At 37.4% G+C, this 18,019-nt stretch overlaps 1 protein-coding gene across 2 annotated transcripts in view; it reads left to right on the top strand.

Moving 5' to 3' along the window:
* The window catches only part of MIER1 (MIER1 transcriptional regulator), a 71,266-nt gene that overhangs the window by 6,004 nt on the left and 47,243 nt on the right, over positions 1–18,019 (top strand). The window contains exons 4-5 of one of the 2 annotated variants that reach the window (XM_027769438.1): positions 13,633–13,657; positions 13,787–13,823. In XM_027769438.1, the coding sequence (XP_027625239.1) occupies positions 13,633–13,657; positions 13,787–13,823 (62 nt within the window). The remainder of the gene's footprint in view (positions 1–13,632; positions 13,658–13,786; positions 13,824–18,019) is intronic. The other variant, XM_027769439.1, reaches the window with a different exon arrangement.

An 18,019-nucleotide genomic window follows, 5' to 3' on the forward strand; every position in this document is an offset into this window, starting at 1 on the left:
CGGGCCGTGACCCAGCTGCGGCCGCCGTGGAGATGTGACCCGGCAGTACGGCAAACATGGCGGAGGTAAGGGAGCGAGCTCCCCCTCCCCGTCTGGGCGCCGGGCGCCCCCAGGCCCTAGCTGGGGAGGAGTGGGGTGGGCCTGGCCAGCGGAGGCCCAGCCCTGCTGGCGCCGCTGCCCACCTGTTGTCCGGAACAGGCCGCGCTCTGGGCGGGAGCTTTCCTTGGAACTTAGTTGGGATGGGTCCGAGGGTAGGAGGAAGCAGAGGCGTAGTTGGACTTCGGGGGCAGTTTGAAGGGTCGGGTGCTGCGCAGTAGTGCGGGGCGAGGGGAGGGTGGGCCGTCGGGGAAGGGGTGCTGGTGGCGCAACTTTGCGGGTCGGAGCTAGGGCCAGGAGAGGAGCTGCTGCTTCCTCTTCTTGCGAAGTTTCTTCCCTCCCTAGCCGAGATGCTGTTGCGCCCTTCCGCGTCACCCCCACCGGTTTGCCTCTGACATCTACTCGTTGGGGAAAACGTAAGGTAGAACAGCCTTTAATTAACTCTGTTTTAACTGATGGTGGTGAAACGAGCGTGGAGAAATTACCCTGGCCAATTGCAGTCCAACTCTCCAGGTTTGGGGGAGTCCCCCCAATTTTCCAATCAGTTCCATCTCCCCTCCCCCAAGGTAGATTTCTGAATTGCTTTTCCACCTTTTTCCCTTTTCAATTTCTAGAGCTTTTTTTCCCCTTCTAAATCAAGAATACGTATTGTCTTTTTCATGTCTCCTACTTGTCTTTCCTTGGAGAAAATTTTTGTTTCCTTTTTGCCCGTTTTCTTGTAAACAAGGTCCCAAAGCCTCGACTTCGAGTATATCTGGGTCTCAGATCGATGGGCAAACAACTAATGTTGATCTGTGAAGTATTGAAACTTACTATATACCACTGGAAATTTAAAATTCTATCTCGGTTTTAAACTTTTATACATTTAATAATGTGAAGTATTGAAACTTAGTATATACCCCTGGAAATTTAAAATGTTACCTCCGACTTAAACCTTTATACACCGGAAGTTCTGTGGGATTTTATTACGGTTTTTACTTTTTTTTTTTTTTCCTTACCCATGGGAGAATTTCGTTACTCTTTATTCCCTGGAGTTCGAAATGATATATTTGAACTTGTATCTTTGAAATAAGACGCTCAATGTTTGGTTGATGAGACATTTCTTTTGCTTGAATTGCTGTTTTCCTGGTTTCAGAGGCATCTCAAAACAGATATAGGAAGTAAGTAATTTTATTTACCAGACAGCCCCCAACTTTCAACTTCATTATTTGTTAAACGAAGTCAGTAGTGAGTACTTTGTAGTCAATACAGTAACATCCTTTTTAAACCTTAGGATACAGGAATATGGTTAAGTTGTGTAGGCCTTTTCATGTACCTGTTGAATGGTGGGACTCAAAGGTTAACTGTTCTGGTGTGGGTCTTATGGTTTATTTTTTATCTCCTGGACTATTTGTTGTTAAAGGAGGGAAAGACTTTACTGAAGCAAGATTGCTACCAGTATTCTTTTTAAAACATTTACTATTTCTGATTTACAGCTACATTTATAGCTTACATGTATTTTTATGTATGTTTTTGCTTTTCATGGTTAAAGAATTGTATTTCAAGGTTTAGGAGTTGGAGAACATAGTGCTTTCTGTTTCCCTCGAATGTGACTTAAGTTTATTCCAGTAGGCTGAGAATATCTGGGTTTTAGTCCTGGTGAGGTTCTCATTCTTGAGTGCGTTTCTTTTATTTATAAGGCAGAGTCAACAGTTGTGTCTGGATTTACATATATTTTGTCAGTCTCTGGAGGAGCTCCTTTCAAAGGTGGATGGATACCCTTTAGGTAATGCGTAATGTGCTATATCTGTATAGGAAATAGGGTCTTCCCTTACGGTGCAGTTCTCAGAGTTTTGAGCTTTAAATTATGAAGTCATGTTTTAAGGCAAGATATTTATTTAATGTAAACAACTGAATGCAAGAAAATGCTGGGAAATTTTTTAAGTTTTAAAAAACATATCCAGAAATTTTGTTACCAGGCATACTGCATATATGTAAGTAAAAGTATACTAATGTTTTTCCTGTCTTACAAATAAAAATTGTATTACTGTAAGAGAAGAAAACAACATATAGTAAATTAAGTCACTAGTCATTTCTCAGTGATTTCTAGTGTGTATTTTAGTTTTCTTAAGTATTTCATCACTTGGAAAGTAGAATGTTCACATTTTATAGGAACCAATGGATGGCTCAGTTTCGAGAAAAACCAGGATTTTGTTTTCAACACACTTATATAATGACCTGGTATTTTTAAATAATCTCTTTTTTTCTTCACTTAGTTGTGGATGGTTTTAGTTATAGTGAATTTGGAGGAAAAGTAGAGGAATTTTTTTTTATTTGTGTCAAAAAAAAAATCTAAAACAGGTAAAGAGAAGAAAAGTAAAATTGTAAAATTAATTTATAATTTTCCTGTTCCCAATACTTTAGTAATGGGGATGATTTCAAACAATTTAGATGATAGAGAAATGCTTGGTTTACAGAAAGGGTTTTACTTGCCTTTGTGTGAACTCTCAGTAGATTGGTTGTTTATGATGCCACTATAAAGCATGTGGTGGAATCATTCAGATGCTGAACTTTTGCACTTCTGGTCAAATAGACCTGAAGATTAAAGCTAATTTGTAATATAACACAGTGAGTGCAAAGCAACAGTATGTATTTATTTGATAAATCTGAGGGTAAATTCAAGGAACATGTCTCCAGAGAAAATTGTACGCGTTATGTTTCTGGGCTTTTACTGTTGTTTCCTACATAAGAGAATGACCCTAACCTCATTTTTTCAGAAAAAATACTTAATTCTTGAGTACAAATTGCTTTAGATGTGAACATAGTAATTTTTCAGACTTATTTGATCATGTCAGTCATTCCATAATAGGAAGTATGTATTTAAAGGTTTTTCAGTGGTGGAAATATTAAAGTCATCTTTAATGGGCTTAGAAGAAATTAAATATACTACTTTTCTTAATTCGTTTTTGTAATTTTTCTCACTGTTTATTACTTTTTAAAATTATTAACTGACCTTTTGAAAGAAGCCTCTCCTACTTATACTTGAAGGCAATTACAAGGGAGTTGCAATTTTACCAAGCAATGACAGAAAAATATGAGACAGAAATTGTTGCTCCTTTGGGTTTTGTAAGGAATGTGGTATAGGGGCCTTGGGGAGTGAACAATTTGTCTTTCATTTCAGAGTTTGTAAACACATAAGGGACTTTATTCTCAAGGAAGAGAAAGAAGAGCCAGAGCACATTATAAGACCAGTCTTTTCCCCTAGGCCACGATTTTATGAAATAAAGAAAAAAAATTAAGTGAATTTTGCTTTTCTGTATTAATTTTGCATGTTTTAATATTTTCAAAAATATAACAGTATTTATTCCTCTCCATTGCCACATGTAGAGTTATTTCTCTTAAAAACAGACTGATTGCTTACCTCTTTTTTTTAGTTTTTGCTAAAGGGCCTGTGTGCACTCTGAAAAGAGACTAAGAGAGAAGAGAGGTAAAGTGAGAAATCACCCTCCATCCCAGGGGTGGTGGCCACGCTGCTGCAATCCCTTCTCCTCTCAAGATTTTGGGCATGCATGTATAAGTGCCCCATTTGTCTTCTGAGCCACAGGCTCTTGGACTTGAACCTCTTAGTTGGCCATGTAATGAGCCAGCAGCCTTCTGCTGCCAGCTTAACCGCTTATCATTTTTGGTATCTATTTCGATTTTGTTTTTAAAGGAGAATCATGTTAAATATTCTTTGTTAATTTCTACTTAAGCAAAATTTTTCACTGTACTGATTTTGAGCTTTAATTCTCTACACTGTTAATGAAAACTCTCTTTTTTTTTAGTATTTTTACCTCAGAGCAATTTAGGTTTTATCTAAAGTAGTTATGAACACCAGTACATGAGAATACTGAAAAGCTTAATTCACTGGTGTTAAGAGTTGAAGTACTTAAGATGGGAAAGGTTTGGTGGGAAAAATAAAGAAGTGAGTTACGTTAAGAAAAATCTGGTAAGTAAACTAATCAGTTTCCCAAATAATTCAGAAATAACATACTGCTATTGAAGCTTAAGTATATATATGTGAAAAATAATCAGCTCTATAGAAATTTCTCACTTGATAGTCAGATTGAGATCTTATGTATTTCAAAAGATTTGTAGTTTTGGAATTCTTTGCAGTGTTTAAACTGTGCAAGTACCAGCTATTGCTTGGGAGGGACTTCAGCTTACACTATGACTTAGACAAATGACTTACAATTATGCTAATTTAGATAAGAAATTTATAAAATAGCATCCCCAAAAGTTTTTTGTGAAGTGAGATTGCTTTTTTCTCATAGTCTTAGATTTAAAAAAATTCAGAAGAGACTGTTAAATGTACCCCATCCATTTAGCTATCTTAGCATTGTTATGTTTTTTGAGCAGTTCATAATGAAAACAAAGAACTTGAGTCTTGCAGGAAATTGAACTAAACTTGAGGAAATTTAAATCTTTTCTTAGAGAAAATGGAACTGCACAGAGTTTATGCATTTTAAGTTGTGCATTTGGTCTATGGCACAATTAAGACTGGTACTCAAGGTTCTAAATATTTAGTGCTTATTTTCCTTAATACCATTTTATTCTCTACATTATTACTGCTGTAATAAATTAGCTTATTTTAACATTAGTATGTTCTTAACCTCTTTATACTCCAGCATCCCTGAGGGTAACAGCAAACTCAAGTGACGTAATTTTTTGTGGAAAAGAGGGATAGTAAGCCTCTGGCACCAGTACTCACCCTGGAGTAGGGCCTCTACTTCCTTTCTTCTAGCCTGTTTCTCTTGCTCTGAGATCTCTGACTTGGAGTATGCACAACTGAGTAGATGATGCCTACACTTAAAGAAATGTTGATGGAACTAGTCTGAGGGGAAAAATTCTTTTGGTTATAGTTATTAAAAATAAGCTTTTGACTCCTGGGAATAAAAATATGATTACTTTGTAGTTTTGTTGCTGTTGTCGTTATTTTGTAAATATAATGGTAACCTAATTAGTTAATCTTTCTCCCAAATTAGAGTTTTCAGTTCTATAGGACATGTTCTAGCAAAATGTAAAGAGATATAGTTCTATATATATGAGGCATTACATATTATAATTGTTAGTAGCTTTACTAAGTCATATAGATATGCAGGTAAAAATTACTTAATCCAGAATTTTTTTTAATTTGTTTTAATCTATTCATACTTTGTGTGTGTGTGTGTGTTTCTATTTTCTGTTTTCCATCTCAGAATAAAATACGTATGTACCGCAGCCAGCAGGTAGCTTGCAGCCAGCAGGTAGCTTGGTGGTTAGGGTGTTGGATTCCCACTTGACCAACCATAGCTGGAGTCTCGGATTTGGAGGCTTGAAAATCATGCTGGCTGGATCAGCAGGTGTGGTGGTGGTTAAGGCGCTAAACTCCCACATGGCTGACCATGGTTCAAGTCCTGGACCTGGCGGGCTTGCTTTTTCACTTTCCTTTCTCTCTGTGTTTCTCTCTGGTAAGCACACATGCCATATAGCAAATTTAAAAAATAATAATAACAACAAAAATATCAAATAATTTTTGAAAAAGAGGAAAAAAATCATTTTATGTGCATGTGCGCCCAAGATCCTGAGGGGAGAATGAAGAATGAAGAGTTTGTGGTAAGATCATACCTACTGGGGGTGTTTCTCACTTTCCCTCTCTCTGTCTCTCTGGCAAGCACATATGCCTTATGGGGGAGAGGAACAGAACAAAACAAAAATATGTATGTACCAAAATGAAAATAATTTTTCAGGAGTATAGATTTTAAATAAAATAGTAGCAAATAACAAGGTTTTCTTAAAAATAGAAAAGTAGGGACCACTAGGTGGCATGGTGTTTTAAGGTGCTGGACTCCTACATGGCCAACCACAGTTGAAGTCCTGGACCTGGCACCGGCTTTCTCACTTTTCTCTGGTGAGTGCATGTGTCCTATAGCAATTTTTTTTTTAAAGAATAATAAAAATTAAATAATTATTTTTTAAATATAAAAGTAAATGAAGAGAATGAAAATGGCTTATCGCAGAGATAATCTTCACTGACTTTCTTTTTTAAAAAAAGAATGAGTTGTGCCTGAAAGTCATTAGAAAATTCCGTTAGTACAAAAACATAAAATAAAACTTTTTTCCTGACCTAGTTACCTTAGAGGTAACTGTGGTTAACAGATTTTGGGGAAAATGTTTATGCATTTTTTTTTTTAAATGACTAGTCAGTTATTTATTTATTTATTTATTTATTTATTTATTTATTTTTGAGGAGTTTTCGCTATAGGGTGCGTGCGCTCGCCAGACAGACAGAGAGAGACATAGAGACAGAAAGCGAGAAATCACCCCCCAGGGGGGAGAGATATAGTTCTATATATATGAGGCATTACATATTATAATTGTTAGTAGCTTTACTAAGTCATATAGATATGCAGGTAAAAATTACTTAATCCAGAATTTTTTTTAATTTGTTTTAATCTATTCATACTTTGTGTGTGTGTGTGTGTTTCTATTTTCTGTTTTCCATCTCAGAATAAAATACGTATGTACCGCAGCCAGCAGGTAGCTTGCAGCCAGCAGGTAGCTTGGTGGTTAGGGTGTTGGATTCCCACTTGACCAACCATAGCTGGAGTCTCGGATTTGGAGGCTTGAAAATCATGCTGGCTGGATCAGCAGGTGTGGTGGTGGTTAAGGCGCTAAACTCCCACATGGCTGACCATGGTTCAAGTCCTGGACCTGGCGGGCTTGCTTTTTCACTTTCCTTTCTCTCTGTGTTTCTCTCTGGTAAGCACACATGCCATATAGCAAATTTAAAAAATAATAATAACAACAAAAATATCAAATAATTTTTGAAAAAGAGGAAAAAAATCATTTTATGTGCATGTGCGCCCAAGATCCTGAGGGGAGAATGAAGAATGAAGAGTTTGTGGTAAGATCATACCTACTGGGGGTGTTTCTCACTTTCCCTCTCTCTGTCTCTCTGGCAAGCACATATGCCTTATGGGGGAGAGGAACAGAACAAAACAAAAATATGTATGTACCAAAATGAAAATAATTTTTCAGGAGTATAGATTTTAAATAAAATAGTAGCAAATAACAAGGTTTTCTTAAAAATAGAAAAGTAGGGACCACTAGGTGGCATGGTGTTTTAAGGTGCTGGACTCCTACATGGCCAACCACAGTTGAAGTCCTGGACCTGGCACCGGCTTTCTCACTTTTCTCTGGTGAGTGCATGTGTCCTATAGCAATTTTTTTTTTAAAGAATAATAAAAATTAAATAATTATTTTTTAAATATAAAAGTAAATGAAGAGAATGAAAATGGCTTATCGCAGAGATAATCTTCACTGACTTTCTTTTTTAAAAAAAGAATGAGTTGTGCCTGAAAGTCATTAGAAAATTCCGTTAGTACAAAAACATAAAATAAAACTTTTTTCCTGACCTAGTTACCTTAGTGGTAACTGTGGTTAACAGATTTTGGGGAAAATGTTTATGCATTTTTTTTTTTAAAATACTAGTCAGTTATTTATTTATTTATTTATTTATTTATTTATTTTTGAGGAGTTTTCGCTATAGGGTGCGTGCGCTCGCCAGACAGACAGAGAGAGACATAGAGACAGAAAGCGAGAAATCACCCCCCAGGGGGGATGGTCACGCCGCAATCCCTTCTCCAGTCTCCTCTCAGGATCTTGGGCACGCACGCACACGCGCCCACCGTGAGTTCTAAGCCACCGGTTCCGGGACGCGAACTGCAGTCAACTTCATGGGAATCCAGCGACATAGCCATTATGCCAACTGCTGGTTCCTGACGTTTATGCATTTTGCAGTCCACTTTACTCCTCATTCTATATTTTCCTTCTCTTTGTGTGTGTGTATCTTGTTTAAGCAGTTTTTCCCTATTAACACAAACAGACTTTTTTTTTTTTTTAAGGCTTTTTTAGTAAGGTGCGTACAGTTTGCCATAAGGAGATAGAGAGAGGTACAGTTGGAGGGAAGGTGAGAAATCACTCTTGGAAGGATGGGCACACCACAGTCCCTTCTCCTTCACTCTCCTTCTGGGATTTTGGGCATGTACATACATGCACCTGGCATGATTTTCAAGCTGCCAGGTCTGGGACTTGAACCATAGTTGACCATGTGGGAGTCTAACACCTTAATGACCATGCCGCCTGCTGACCCCATCTTAATTCTTTTTAAAGGATTCATAGCATTTTGGTTTTGGAAGAACTATGTATGGTGTCAGACTAGTTAACTGGTGGACTTTAATTTTTTCCTCCACTTGTTCTATGAATAACATTGTGGTAATAAATATTATACATATATTTTGGTCTGCAGTTTTAGATGTATCAGAGTAATTTCATGTTGGCAGAATATTCTTTGGAATTGTTAACTATTCATATTTCTGCCAATAGCATATGACTGCTAAATGTAATAATTTGTTGCTTGATGACAAGATATGCTCTGAGAAATGCATCATTAGGAAATTTTGTTGTGTGCAAACATCATAGAATGTAGTTACACAAACCAAGATAGTGTAGATTAACTTCACACCTAGGCTATACGCTATATCTTGTAGTATCAAGGGCCACCATAGTATAGGTGATGTATTGTTGACCGTGAATACATGACTGTACATTTTGATCTCCAATTTAAAATTTTTCCTGCTTACATTCTGTAGTTTGACCTTTTTCCAAAAATAAGTATTATAAATTAATGTTTGCTTAACTTTAGTTTTGTTTTTCTCTCTTCTTCTCCCTCCCCCCTCCTTGTTTTGTAGCTATAGGGTGCGTGTGCTCTCTAGAAAGACAGACAGAAAATAAGAAATCACCACCCAAAGAGGATGGCCATGCCACAGTCCCTTCTCCATTCTCCTCTTGGGTTCTTGGGCACGCACGCACACGTGTCCAGTGTGAGTTTAAGCCACCGGGTCTGAGACTTAGAACCGCGGTTGACCACATGGGAGTCCAGTGACAGCCATTATACCAACTGCTGGTCCCTCCTTCCCCCTTTTTTTAATTTACTGCAGCAATTCATGGTAGATGTTGGCAGGGTTTCCTGGAGGGTATTGTTAGAGATACTTTTCTTAAAGAAACCTAGATTAACAGTCTGCATGCCAAATGCCAACTTGCAATCACATCTTGAACTTCTCTGAACTGATGAAAAACAAGAAAAGAGACAGCCTGTCCCATAGCACAGCAGCTATGTGCTTGACCAGCTATGGTTTGAATTCTAGCCCCGAGAGCTTGAAAAATATGCTGGGCATGTGTGCTCAAAATCTTGAAGGAATGGAGGAAAAGGGATTGCAGCATGACTAAGCCTTGCTGGGGGTGAGGGGTACTTTCTCTCTTGTGAAATAGAGAGAGAGAGAGATGGGGAGGAGGAAATAGATAAAGAGATAACTTTTTACACAGTTATTTCTCTAGAACATACAGAAGGAACACTGAGGAGTCAGAGGTTCTGGATGTTAGGTCTGTTTCACTACCTACCTTGGAACCTTGAACTAGTCAGAGCAGGTATTATACTTACGATCAAGTATGCATTTGAAAATATATAGCACTATATAAATATAAGCTGCTTCTGCTCTTCCCTTCCATACATAAGTTAAAATTGTCCTTATTCTGTGACCCTAAAGTCATATTTTACCTTGAACAATAATTATTTTGTTTGTTTATATAGTAGTATGAACTATTTTCAAATGCCACTTTTCTAGAAGCTCATAGTTGATTTCATTGGATATAATTAACTTTCAAGAAGCTAATCTCACTCCAACCCCTAAATTGATAAATTAGAATTTTATTTTGTACACAGAATACTAAAACATGTATGGATAGTAAATATATCTATGCCCCTCTAGATATTCTTTTAGTCAAATCATAGCACTAGAAACATTCTAGTTCGTTTGACATATTATGATCATTAATGTTCTCTTTGAACACTGGATGTTCTGCTGTATGCCACCCATATTTAAAAATGCTACCAGTTCTCCAAACTTTTGGTGCCTTAGTGAATGGAAAGTATTTGGGTCCTTCTTAGAACTTTAAAAGTGGAAACTGTTTATCAGGAAAGCAACAGTCTGTATAGTGTATATTGGTGTTAAGGGCTGGTGATGCATTTTTGGCATAGAAAATGACCTAATACACAGAGCTATTTGCATCACATTATCTCTATTATTACTATTATCTAGCATTAGTAAAACTGTATCTTGTATTCTTGGGACCAGCACAGTGGCTATGTCGCTGGACTCCCATGTAGTTGACTGCAGCTTGAGTCCTGGACCCAGTAGCTTAAACTCAACGCCGGGCGCATGTGCGTCCATGCCCAGGATCCCTAGGGGAGAATGAAGGAGAAGGGATTGTGGTGTAGCCATCCCCCCGGAGAGTGATTTCTAGTTTTCTGTCTGTCTCTCTCTTTCTGGCAAACACACACGCCCTATTTGCAAAAACCTCTCAAAAGAAACCAAAAAAACTGTATCTTGTATTCTTTAGTAACTTACTTGGAATCAATTTTTTTTTTTCTTTTTAAACAAAAGACTGTCTAATGGAATGCTCCTTGAAGCATTCAAAAGAACTAAATGCTCAAAGAACCGTTTTGTGAATTCCTAATTTGAGAGGAAATGCCAGGTTTTTGGTTTATACAATGCAGATCTGTTCCAAATTTATGAAAAGGAAAAACTACATTGTAAAGCTATTCTGTGTGAATAATGAACTTCAGGACCAGATTATCATTGCACTAGCCTTGTACAGAGGTTGTGCGTACACTTGGGAAATAAAGTATAACTGCATGAAACACCAGTATATTAATATTTTAAAATATTGATTTGCCATGTAATTTGTGTGGTGGTTAAATCCACTTTGAGGCAGAAATATGTAGCTCTTCCCAAAAGATGTTAAGCAAACTAGAAACCCTGTTTATGGTAGCATTACTGTCTCAGTGTCACTGTACTTCAGTTTCCCATTAGAGGAATCAGATTGAACGGCAGCATTGTATTGACTGTTTCCGCAGAGTAACTTTTATAGTAGCAGTGTGACATTGGAAATACGAATACATCATATCGGATAGTCATATTTTGTTAGACAGTTGCCATCAGAAAGGGCCATTTCTTTTTAAGAATTTAAATGGAAAGAAAAAGAAAGAATTTTTTGAAAGAATGTGCCTTGAAACAAGTCACCATATAGAATCTAGAATGCCACACTTACTGTGGTAGTATAACGTAGACAATTTTCAAAATTATATTTTAAAAAAAGATTACTTATTCCATGAGGGAAAGTAACAGAGAGGGAAGGAGGTAGGGGAAAAAGAGAAAACACCACAACAGGGTCTTTTGCCAGAGAGAGAGAAAGAACAAACATCTCCTGGTGGGTTGTAGTCACACTCCAATTCTTCCCTCCATTTCTCCGTCTTGTTAGGATACGGACGAACACGCACACAGACCTGGTGTATTTTTCAAGCCCCCAGGCCCAGGATTTGAACCACCCTTTGCCATGATTGATCTGTCTCCCTTAACTGCTAAGCATCAGGGCCAGTTCCCTGGATAGAATCTTGACACCATATTCTACCTCTAGCTTTAGCTACCCCAAATCATGAGTTGTGAGCCCAATGTACTCAGAGAAGTCTCTGGACTTGAGGCAGGAATATTCTCGTATGGTATTGTCTCACAGAGTGTCATGTTTTACCACTGTACCACATACTGCCCAGAATGGAAATTTTTTTAAAGAATTATTTATTTAATTCCATTTATTATTATTTTTTCTTTTTCAATTTGATTAGAGAGAGACAGAGAGAGAAAGGGAAAGCAAGAAATCAAGCCGCCAGGTCTGGGACTTGAACCGTATTCAGCCATGTGGCAATCCAGAGCCTTTAACCAACACACCACCTGCTGGCCTTGGAATTTTAATAATAATAATAACAATACTTTGTCTTACACAATTAACTTTTGAAAAATTGGGCATTTTCCTCTTGGCTGGTTTATTTCTTCATGTAAGAGATTCAGAAACAGGCATGCCACCACCCACCTTCTGCCTCAGCCAGCCAGGACGCTTACTCATGATCACATACACACACCTGTGCCTGGCACACAGAAGTAAGCCTTGGGACATGAACCTGGGACCCTCTTCTATGGTTTCAGCAACACAGAACATCATGTTACCACTTTGCCGGCCACTCATTTCTATTTTATTTCCCCCCTTCTTGCCTCTCTGCTCCATTGCTTAGCAGAAAGAAAGATAATATTACAGTATCCCCATCTGCTAGTACTTTTGGCCTTTCGCCATCTTTTCTTCTAATGGATATGAATTATAGTTAGTGAATTGACAAGGTTTTAGTTACTTGTTGATAACACTTGAAGAAGGATCATTTGAATTATTGTTATTGAATTTCTCTTGCAGGACTTTGTTTAGAGCTGACTTTTTGTAATTGTGAATTAACTGAGAAACACAACCACACGCTATCAAGTCTTAACATTACTAAAATAAGTTGATACCTGGGACCAGCAGTTGGCATAATGGCTATGTTGCTGGACTCCTATGTAGCCTATCGCAGTTCAAGTCCCAGGCTCGGTGGCTTGAACTCACACCTGGAGTGTGTGCGTGTGTGCCCAAGGTCCTAAGAGGAGAATGGAGAAGGGACTGTGACCTGGCCCTCCCCCCTTCCCCCACCTGGGATGATTTTTTCACTTTCTGTCTCTCTCTGTCTTTCTGGCTAGCACATGTACCCTATAGCAAAAACCTCTCAAAAAAAAAAAAATTGATACCAATCTTATCTTTAAATTTTCTTGTTGCTTGTGGCTAAATTTATGAGAAGTAGAATGGTACAATAGAAGAAGCTAACTGGGAATCTGTGTAATCTTACATCAGATAACCTAACTGCTTTAGACTATAGCTTGAATGATGGCTAGTTCTGTGATTGCTTAAGAATATGAGAGGACCTCAAAAAGTTTGTTGAAAATGGATGTAAAGTACAAGTTCATTTTGTTATAAAAAAGTTGGAAATCCCATGTACAGTTTTTTCAAAATGTGCACTTTCCGTGAACTTTTTGAGGACTCAGCATATGTTGTTTATTAGCGAAGTTAACTTAATACAGTGTTTGGTGCTTAAATAACATTTTAATTTTCCCTGCTTTCTTACAACATAATTTTTACTTAATGTCTTACATTGTTTCTGCCTCTCCTCTCACCCTCATTTTTCTTTTAAACCAGAGACCAGCTTGATAGCAATCTTTATGTGTAGTTTTTTCTGTATCGAGAGGAGAAAATCTATTTTGGGAAATTCCTACATGGAAAATCATACCTCTTAAACCACATATCTTATAAAATCCATTATTTGCCTTTAAAATCTGAATCAGTTCCATGTTGTCTTTGTTTTTAGATTCAGAATTTTGAATTTCTCTACACCTAAATAAAATGAAAGGGAAAAAATTAATATGGGAAGTTTTAGTTTGTCTTAGGTAATTCAGACATTAAAATTTACTATAGTTTTCGGTGTTATAGTCACTGAATCCTTCCTGTGATGTTTGTGAAGATATACTATACAAATATGCTAATTTTTATTCTTCTTTCTCCCTTTAGCCATCTGTTGAGTCTTCAAGTCCAGGTAAGTATTTCCTGTGTTTTTTATAATCTTTGAATAACGTTTGTCCTATTGAGTTGCATAAAGCTAGAGGAGTTAGACTATTATCTGACTTGCTTTTCTTCTGAATGCTTCTTTTCTCTGGGGAAAAAGAAATGGATGAAATGTTTGACTGCCCATGAAAGTACAGGTGAGGCTGCTGTGAGTTCATCCTCATAACTTTTTGGGTTCTCTCCCTACCCCCTTTTTTTTTTTTAATGAATTACCATTTTAAATTTTTATAGCTTTAAGTTATTTGATTTACAGTGTATATGAAGTGTATTTTTAGGAAGGAATTAATTAGCTTAGAAATAATTGCTCAGGTAAAAAAATTAAGAGTATTTTATTTGAGAAAAAGTTGTTAATGAATTTATTGGGAGAATAAAGTGAGCAAAAGATTTAACAAGTCAATATTTGATATTGTGCATTAAGGAAGTTATTCTTAGATTTCAATAGGAGCAAGTTTGACCTAGGATATATTTATTTTTCTGCAAATATAGTACATATTATCTTTTTCTATTCTTAGAGGTTGTATACCTGTGATGTTTGGAACAAATCTGGGCCACAAATGTGTTTTGTCTGGGCCCTATAATGATTTTTTAACATCAGAATATTTGGGGCTAGCCCAGTAGCCTAGTGGTTTTGGGAGCTGGATTTCATTTGGTCAGCTACACTGGTTGGATACTGGGCCAACATGCCTGGCTTGCAAAACATGTCCGGGAACCTGTTTGTGCATGCCCCAAATCATGACGAGATGGAGAAGAGATTACAGCTTACCACGTGCCATTGGGAGGATGGTGCTTTCTCCCTCTCCCTTTCTCTGTGTCTCCATCTCTCTCTGGCAAGGACACATACCCTGTGGCAATATAAAAATAAAATTGAGAATTTTATTAAAAATGTGAAGTAAAGGTTCTGATGAGCCATCACAGGACCCATTACCACTGGGTATATCATTCTTATGAGGTAAAAATTGATTACAAAGCAGTAAAATAAGAGGCAGGTACTAATCTTTTTGCCTCAGTGTCTAGTGACTACCCAAAGATAGAATACTGCCTTCTGCGTGACTGAACGTGGGTTAAGGAGCAGCAGCCCAATATGCAAGAGTGAGAAAGGAGCCATATGAGGATTGGTATTTTATTTGGAAGCCTCTAACATATATTGAATGCATAAACGATATATTCCTATTCCACATTACTGAATTTTCCAGATTATTGAAGCAATCACCTTTCTGTGTTTTAAGTTTTAGGAAGAAAGTTTATGAAAATGCTTGATGTAACGTAAACATTAAATGGTTCCAAGTCCTTTTTAGGAAGACTAGTCATTGTAATCTGTAGGGGTTGGACTAGACCTCCAGATCCCTTTTAAATGTCTCATAGTCAGTTGGCGGCTGTTTTTGTCATCTTCATTTCATCTAAAACTGTCTTACTCCCATATGCCTGGAAGTAAAGTGCATTAGTCTTTGTGATATTTCTGAAACTCATCTAGGTTTTTATTTCATCATTCATAAATATGTTCTAGATGGTGAAAGTGAAAGAAATCTAACCTCAGATGAAAGGATATGGTGACAGCCATCTTTTTCAGGATATAGAAAAATTTTTTTTGTAGAGGTTTTTTTGCTGTAGGCCGCATGCACTCACCGGAAAGATTGAGAGAAACAGAGACAGAAAGCGAGAAATCACCCCCAGGGGGATGGCCACACTGCAATCCCTTCTCTATTCTTCTCTCGGGATCTTGGGCATGCATGCACATGCACCCGGCGTGAGTTGAAGCCACCGAGTCCGGGACTTGAACTGTGGTTGGCTACATGGGAGTCCAGCGACATAGCCATTACGCTAACTGCCGGTCCCAGGGCATAGAAAATGTTTTAAAGATGTTTTTGCCTTAGGGAGCATACTCATTCCAGAGGAAGATAGTGAGAGGCAAATTGAGAAATCAAGCCCCTTCCCCCTCCAGAGGGGGATGGCCACATCGTAATCCCTTCTCTTCCATTCTTCTTCCAGGATCTTGGGTACACACGTATAGGTGTCCATTATGATTTTCAAGTCTCCTGGTATGGAACTCAAACCACGGTCGGCCATGTGGGAATTCAACAAGCAACTGCTATGCATTTGCTGGCTCCTTTTTTTTTTTTTTTTTTTTCTTCTTTAAAACACAGAAATCATGTTCATTGAAAAACATAGGTACTAGTTGATTTGATTAATATTGTGATATTACAAATAGGATGAATTTTAGATTTTTTAAAATGAATTCTTCAGACATTCATCAGGTAATGCATAAACATGTAAAAATATTACTCCAAAGGGGATCTTGATAAATGGCTTTCTCAGTTTCCATTGCATCATAAGCAGCCTAGGCTGAACTGGAAGAATAATGGAGTTAAAAGAATACAGATATTGGGGCTGGCAGGTGGCATGGAGGTTCAGGTTCTGGACTCCAGCACGGCTGACTGCAGTTCAAGTCCTGGACGGGGTAGCTTGCTTTCTGACTTTCCCTTTCTCTCCCTCTGTCTCCCTCTCTCTCTCTGGTCAAATTTAAAAAAATAAATAAATAAACAAAATAAAATAGATAACTTTTTAAAAAGAGTACAGATGTCTTTTATAGCTTGTGCCATTTGTTAAATACTTACTTATACATAGACTGTTTATATTTTAAAAAATTAGTTTCATATTGAAAAAGATCTTTTCAGTTAAGATAGTATTTTATTTTCTAATATTCCAGCATTTTGTAATAATCCCTTCTTTATAACTGAATGTTTATTTTCACAAGTAATGCTAGTCGTAAGCAGTTACAAAAGTTAGTGGAGAGGCCCAGCAGATGGCATAGCAGTACATCACTTGACTCCTCCTACATGGCTAACCACATTTTGAGTCCTGGATGTGGTAGCTTTCAAATCACACCAGGCGCATGTGCATGTGTACCCAAAATCCTGGAAGGAGAATGAAGGAAAAGGGACTGCAGTATGGCCATGCCCTCATGGGGGTGATTTCTCACTTTCCCTCTCTCTCCATCTCTCTGGAGAGTGCACACTTCCTAAGGCACAGACCTCTTTAAAAAAAAAAGTTGATCGAGAAAATTATGAGGCTTCATGTAGTTTTAAAATAAATTGGTAAGGGCTGTATGTATACTTTGTAGCATTTGTACTTTGTAATATGACCATGCTAAGTGGTTCTCAATGAACACCAACGTGGAAGCATAGTACAAGGCTTTACCTGTAAGTCTAGTAGAGGGTGGAGATTAAAGGAGGAGAACATAATTTAAGTGATAAAATGATATAGTCATCCTAAACTGAATATATCTTCAAGTCTTTGAAAAGCTATAAGGTACTGTTTAGTAATTCTGCAGTAGGATGAGAGTTTATGCAAAGTGATGATACTTGCCTTAACTCTGAAGCAAAAAATACAAGATTTTCTCTACTTCTATAATTTATTAACTTTTTTTCTTCTAGGGGACAGCTTAATAATGGGCTAGCAATTGACGGGAATAGGATGTTTGATGGGTCCTAAAGAAGAGGTTAGATAGGGAAGGAAAAAAAAATTGAAATAGAAAGTACATAGAAAAAAGTGCAGTGTGTATATGGGGAAAGGAATCGGAGTGAGAGGGGATAAAATGGTCACTATTCTTCATTATTTAACGGGAGAGCTGATTGGCAATTCTTTAAATATAATTCGCTTTGCAAATATAAGGAATAAGGATAAGGAACTTTAAGCAAGCACAGAATACTCATTTTAATGCTATGTAATTAAATGAGCTTGAGGTTTTTTGTTTTTGTTTTTTTAGTTAAAAGAGTATAACAATATGTAGTGGAATTAAACTTTTTTTTTTTAATAATACTTACATCTAATAGAAATTACATTATGATTAGGAAAGTAGTATAGGATAGTGTCCTGGAAAATTCCTGGGTGAGCTGAAAAGTTTCAGGGGAGTTTTCCATTGTAAACTTAGAACAGCAGGGCCAGCAGATTGCATAGGAGTTACATCGCTGGACTCCCACATGGCTGACCATGGTTTGAGTCGTGGACCTGGGAGCATGAACCTCAGGCCGGGTGTCTGTGTGTGTGCCCAAAATCCCAAGAAGAGAGGGGAGGAGAAGGGATTGTGGCATGGCCATGCCCCTGGGAGTTAATATCTCACTTTCTATTTCTCTGTCTCTGTCTCTCTCTCTGCATATGAGTGTACATGCCACATAGCAAAGGTTTCTTAATTTAAAAAAAAATTTTTTTTTAAAGATAACAATTAGGACTAAAAAGTACAACTAAATTAGTGTTCTCAAATTATGCTTCTGTGTAACCCTTGTGTTTGATCCTTAAATCAGTACTAAGATGCCCTGCTAAAATTAGCCAAACTTTT

This window comes from Tupaia chinensis, unplaced genomic scaffold (genome assembly GCF_000334495.1).
Source record: "Tupaia chinensis unplaced genomic scaffold, TupChi_1.0 Scaffold149502_1, whole genome shotgun sequence".
Taxonomy (NCBI): domain Eukaryota; kingdom Metazoa; phylum Chordata; class Mammalia; order Scandentia; family Tupaiidae; genus Tupaia; species Tupaia belangeri.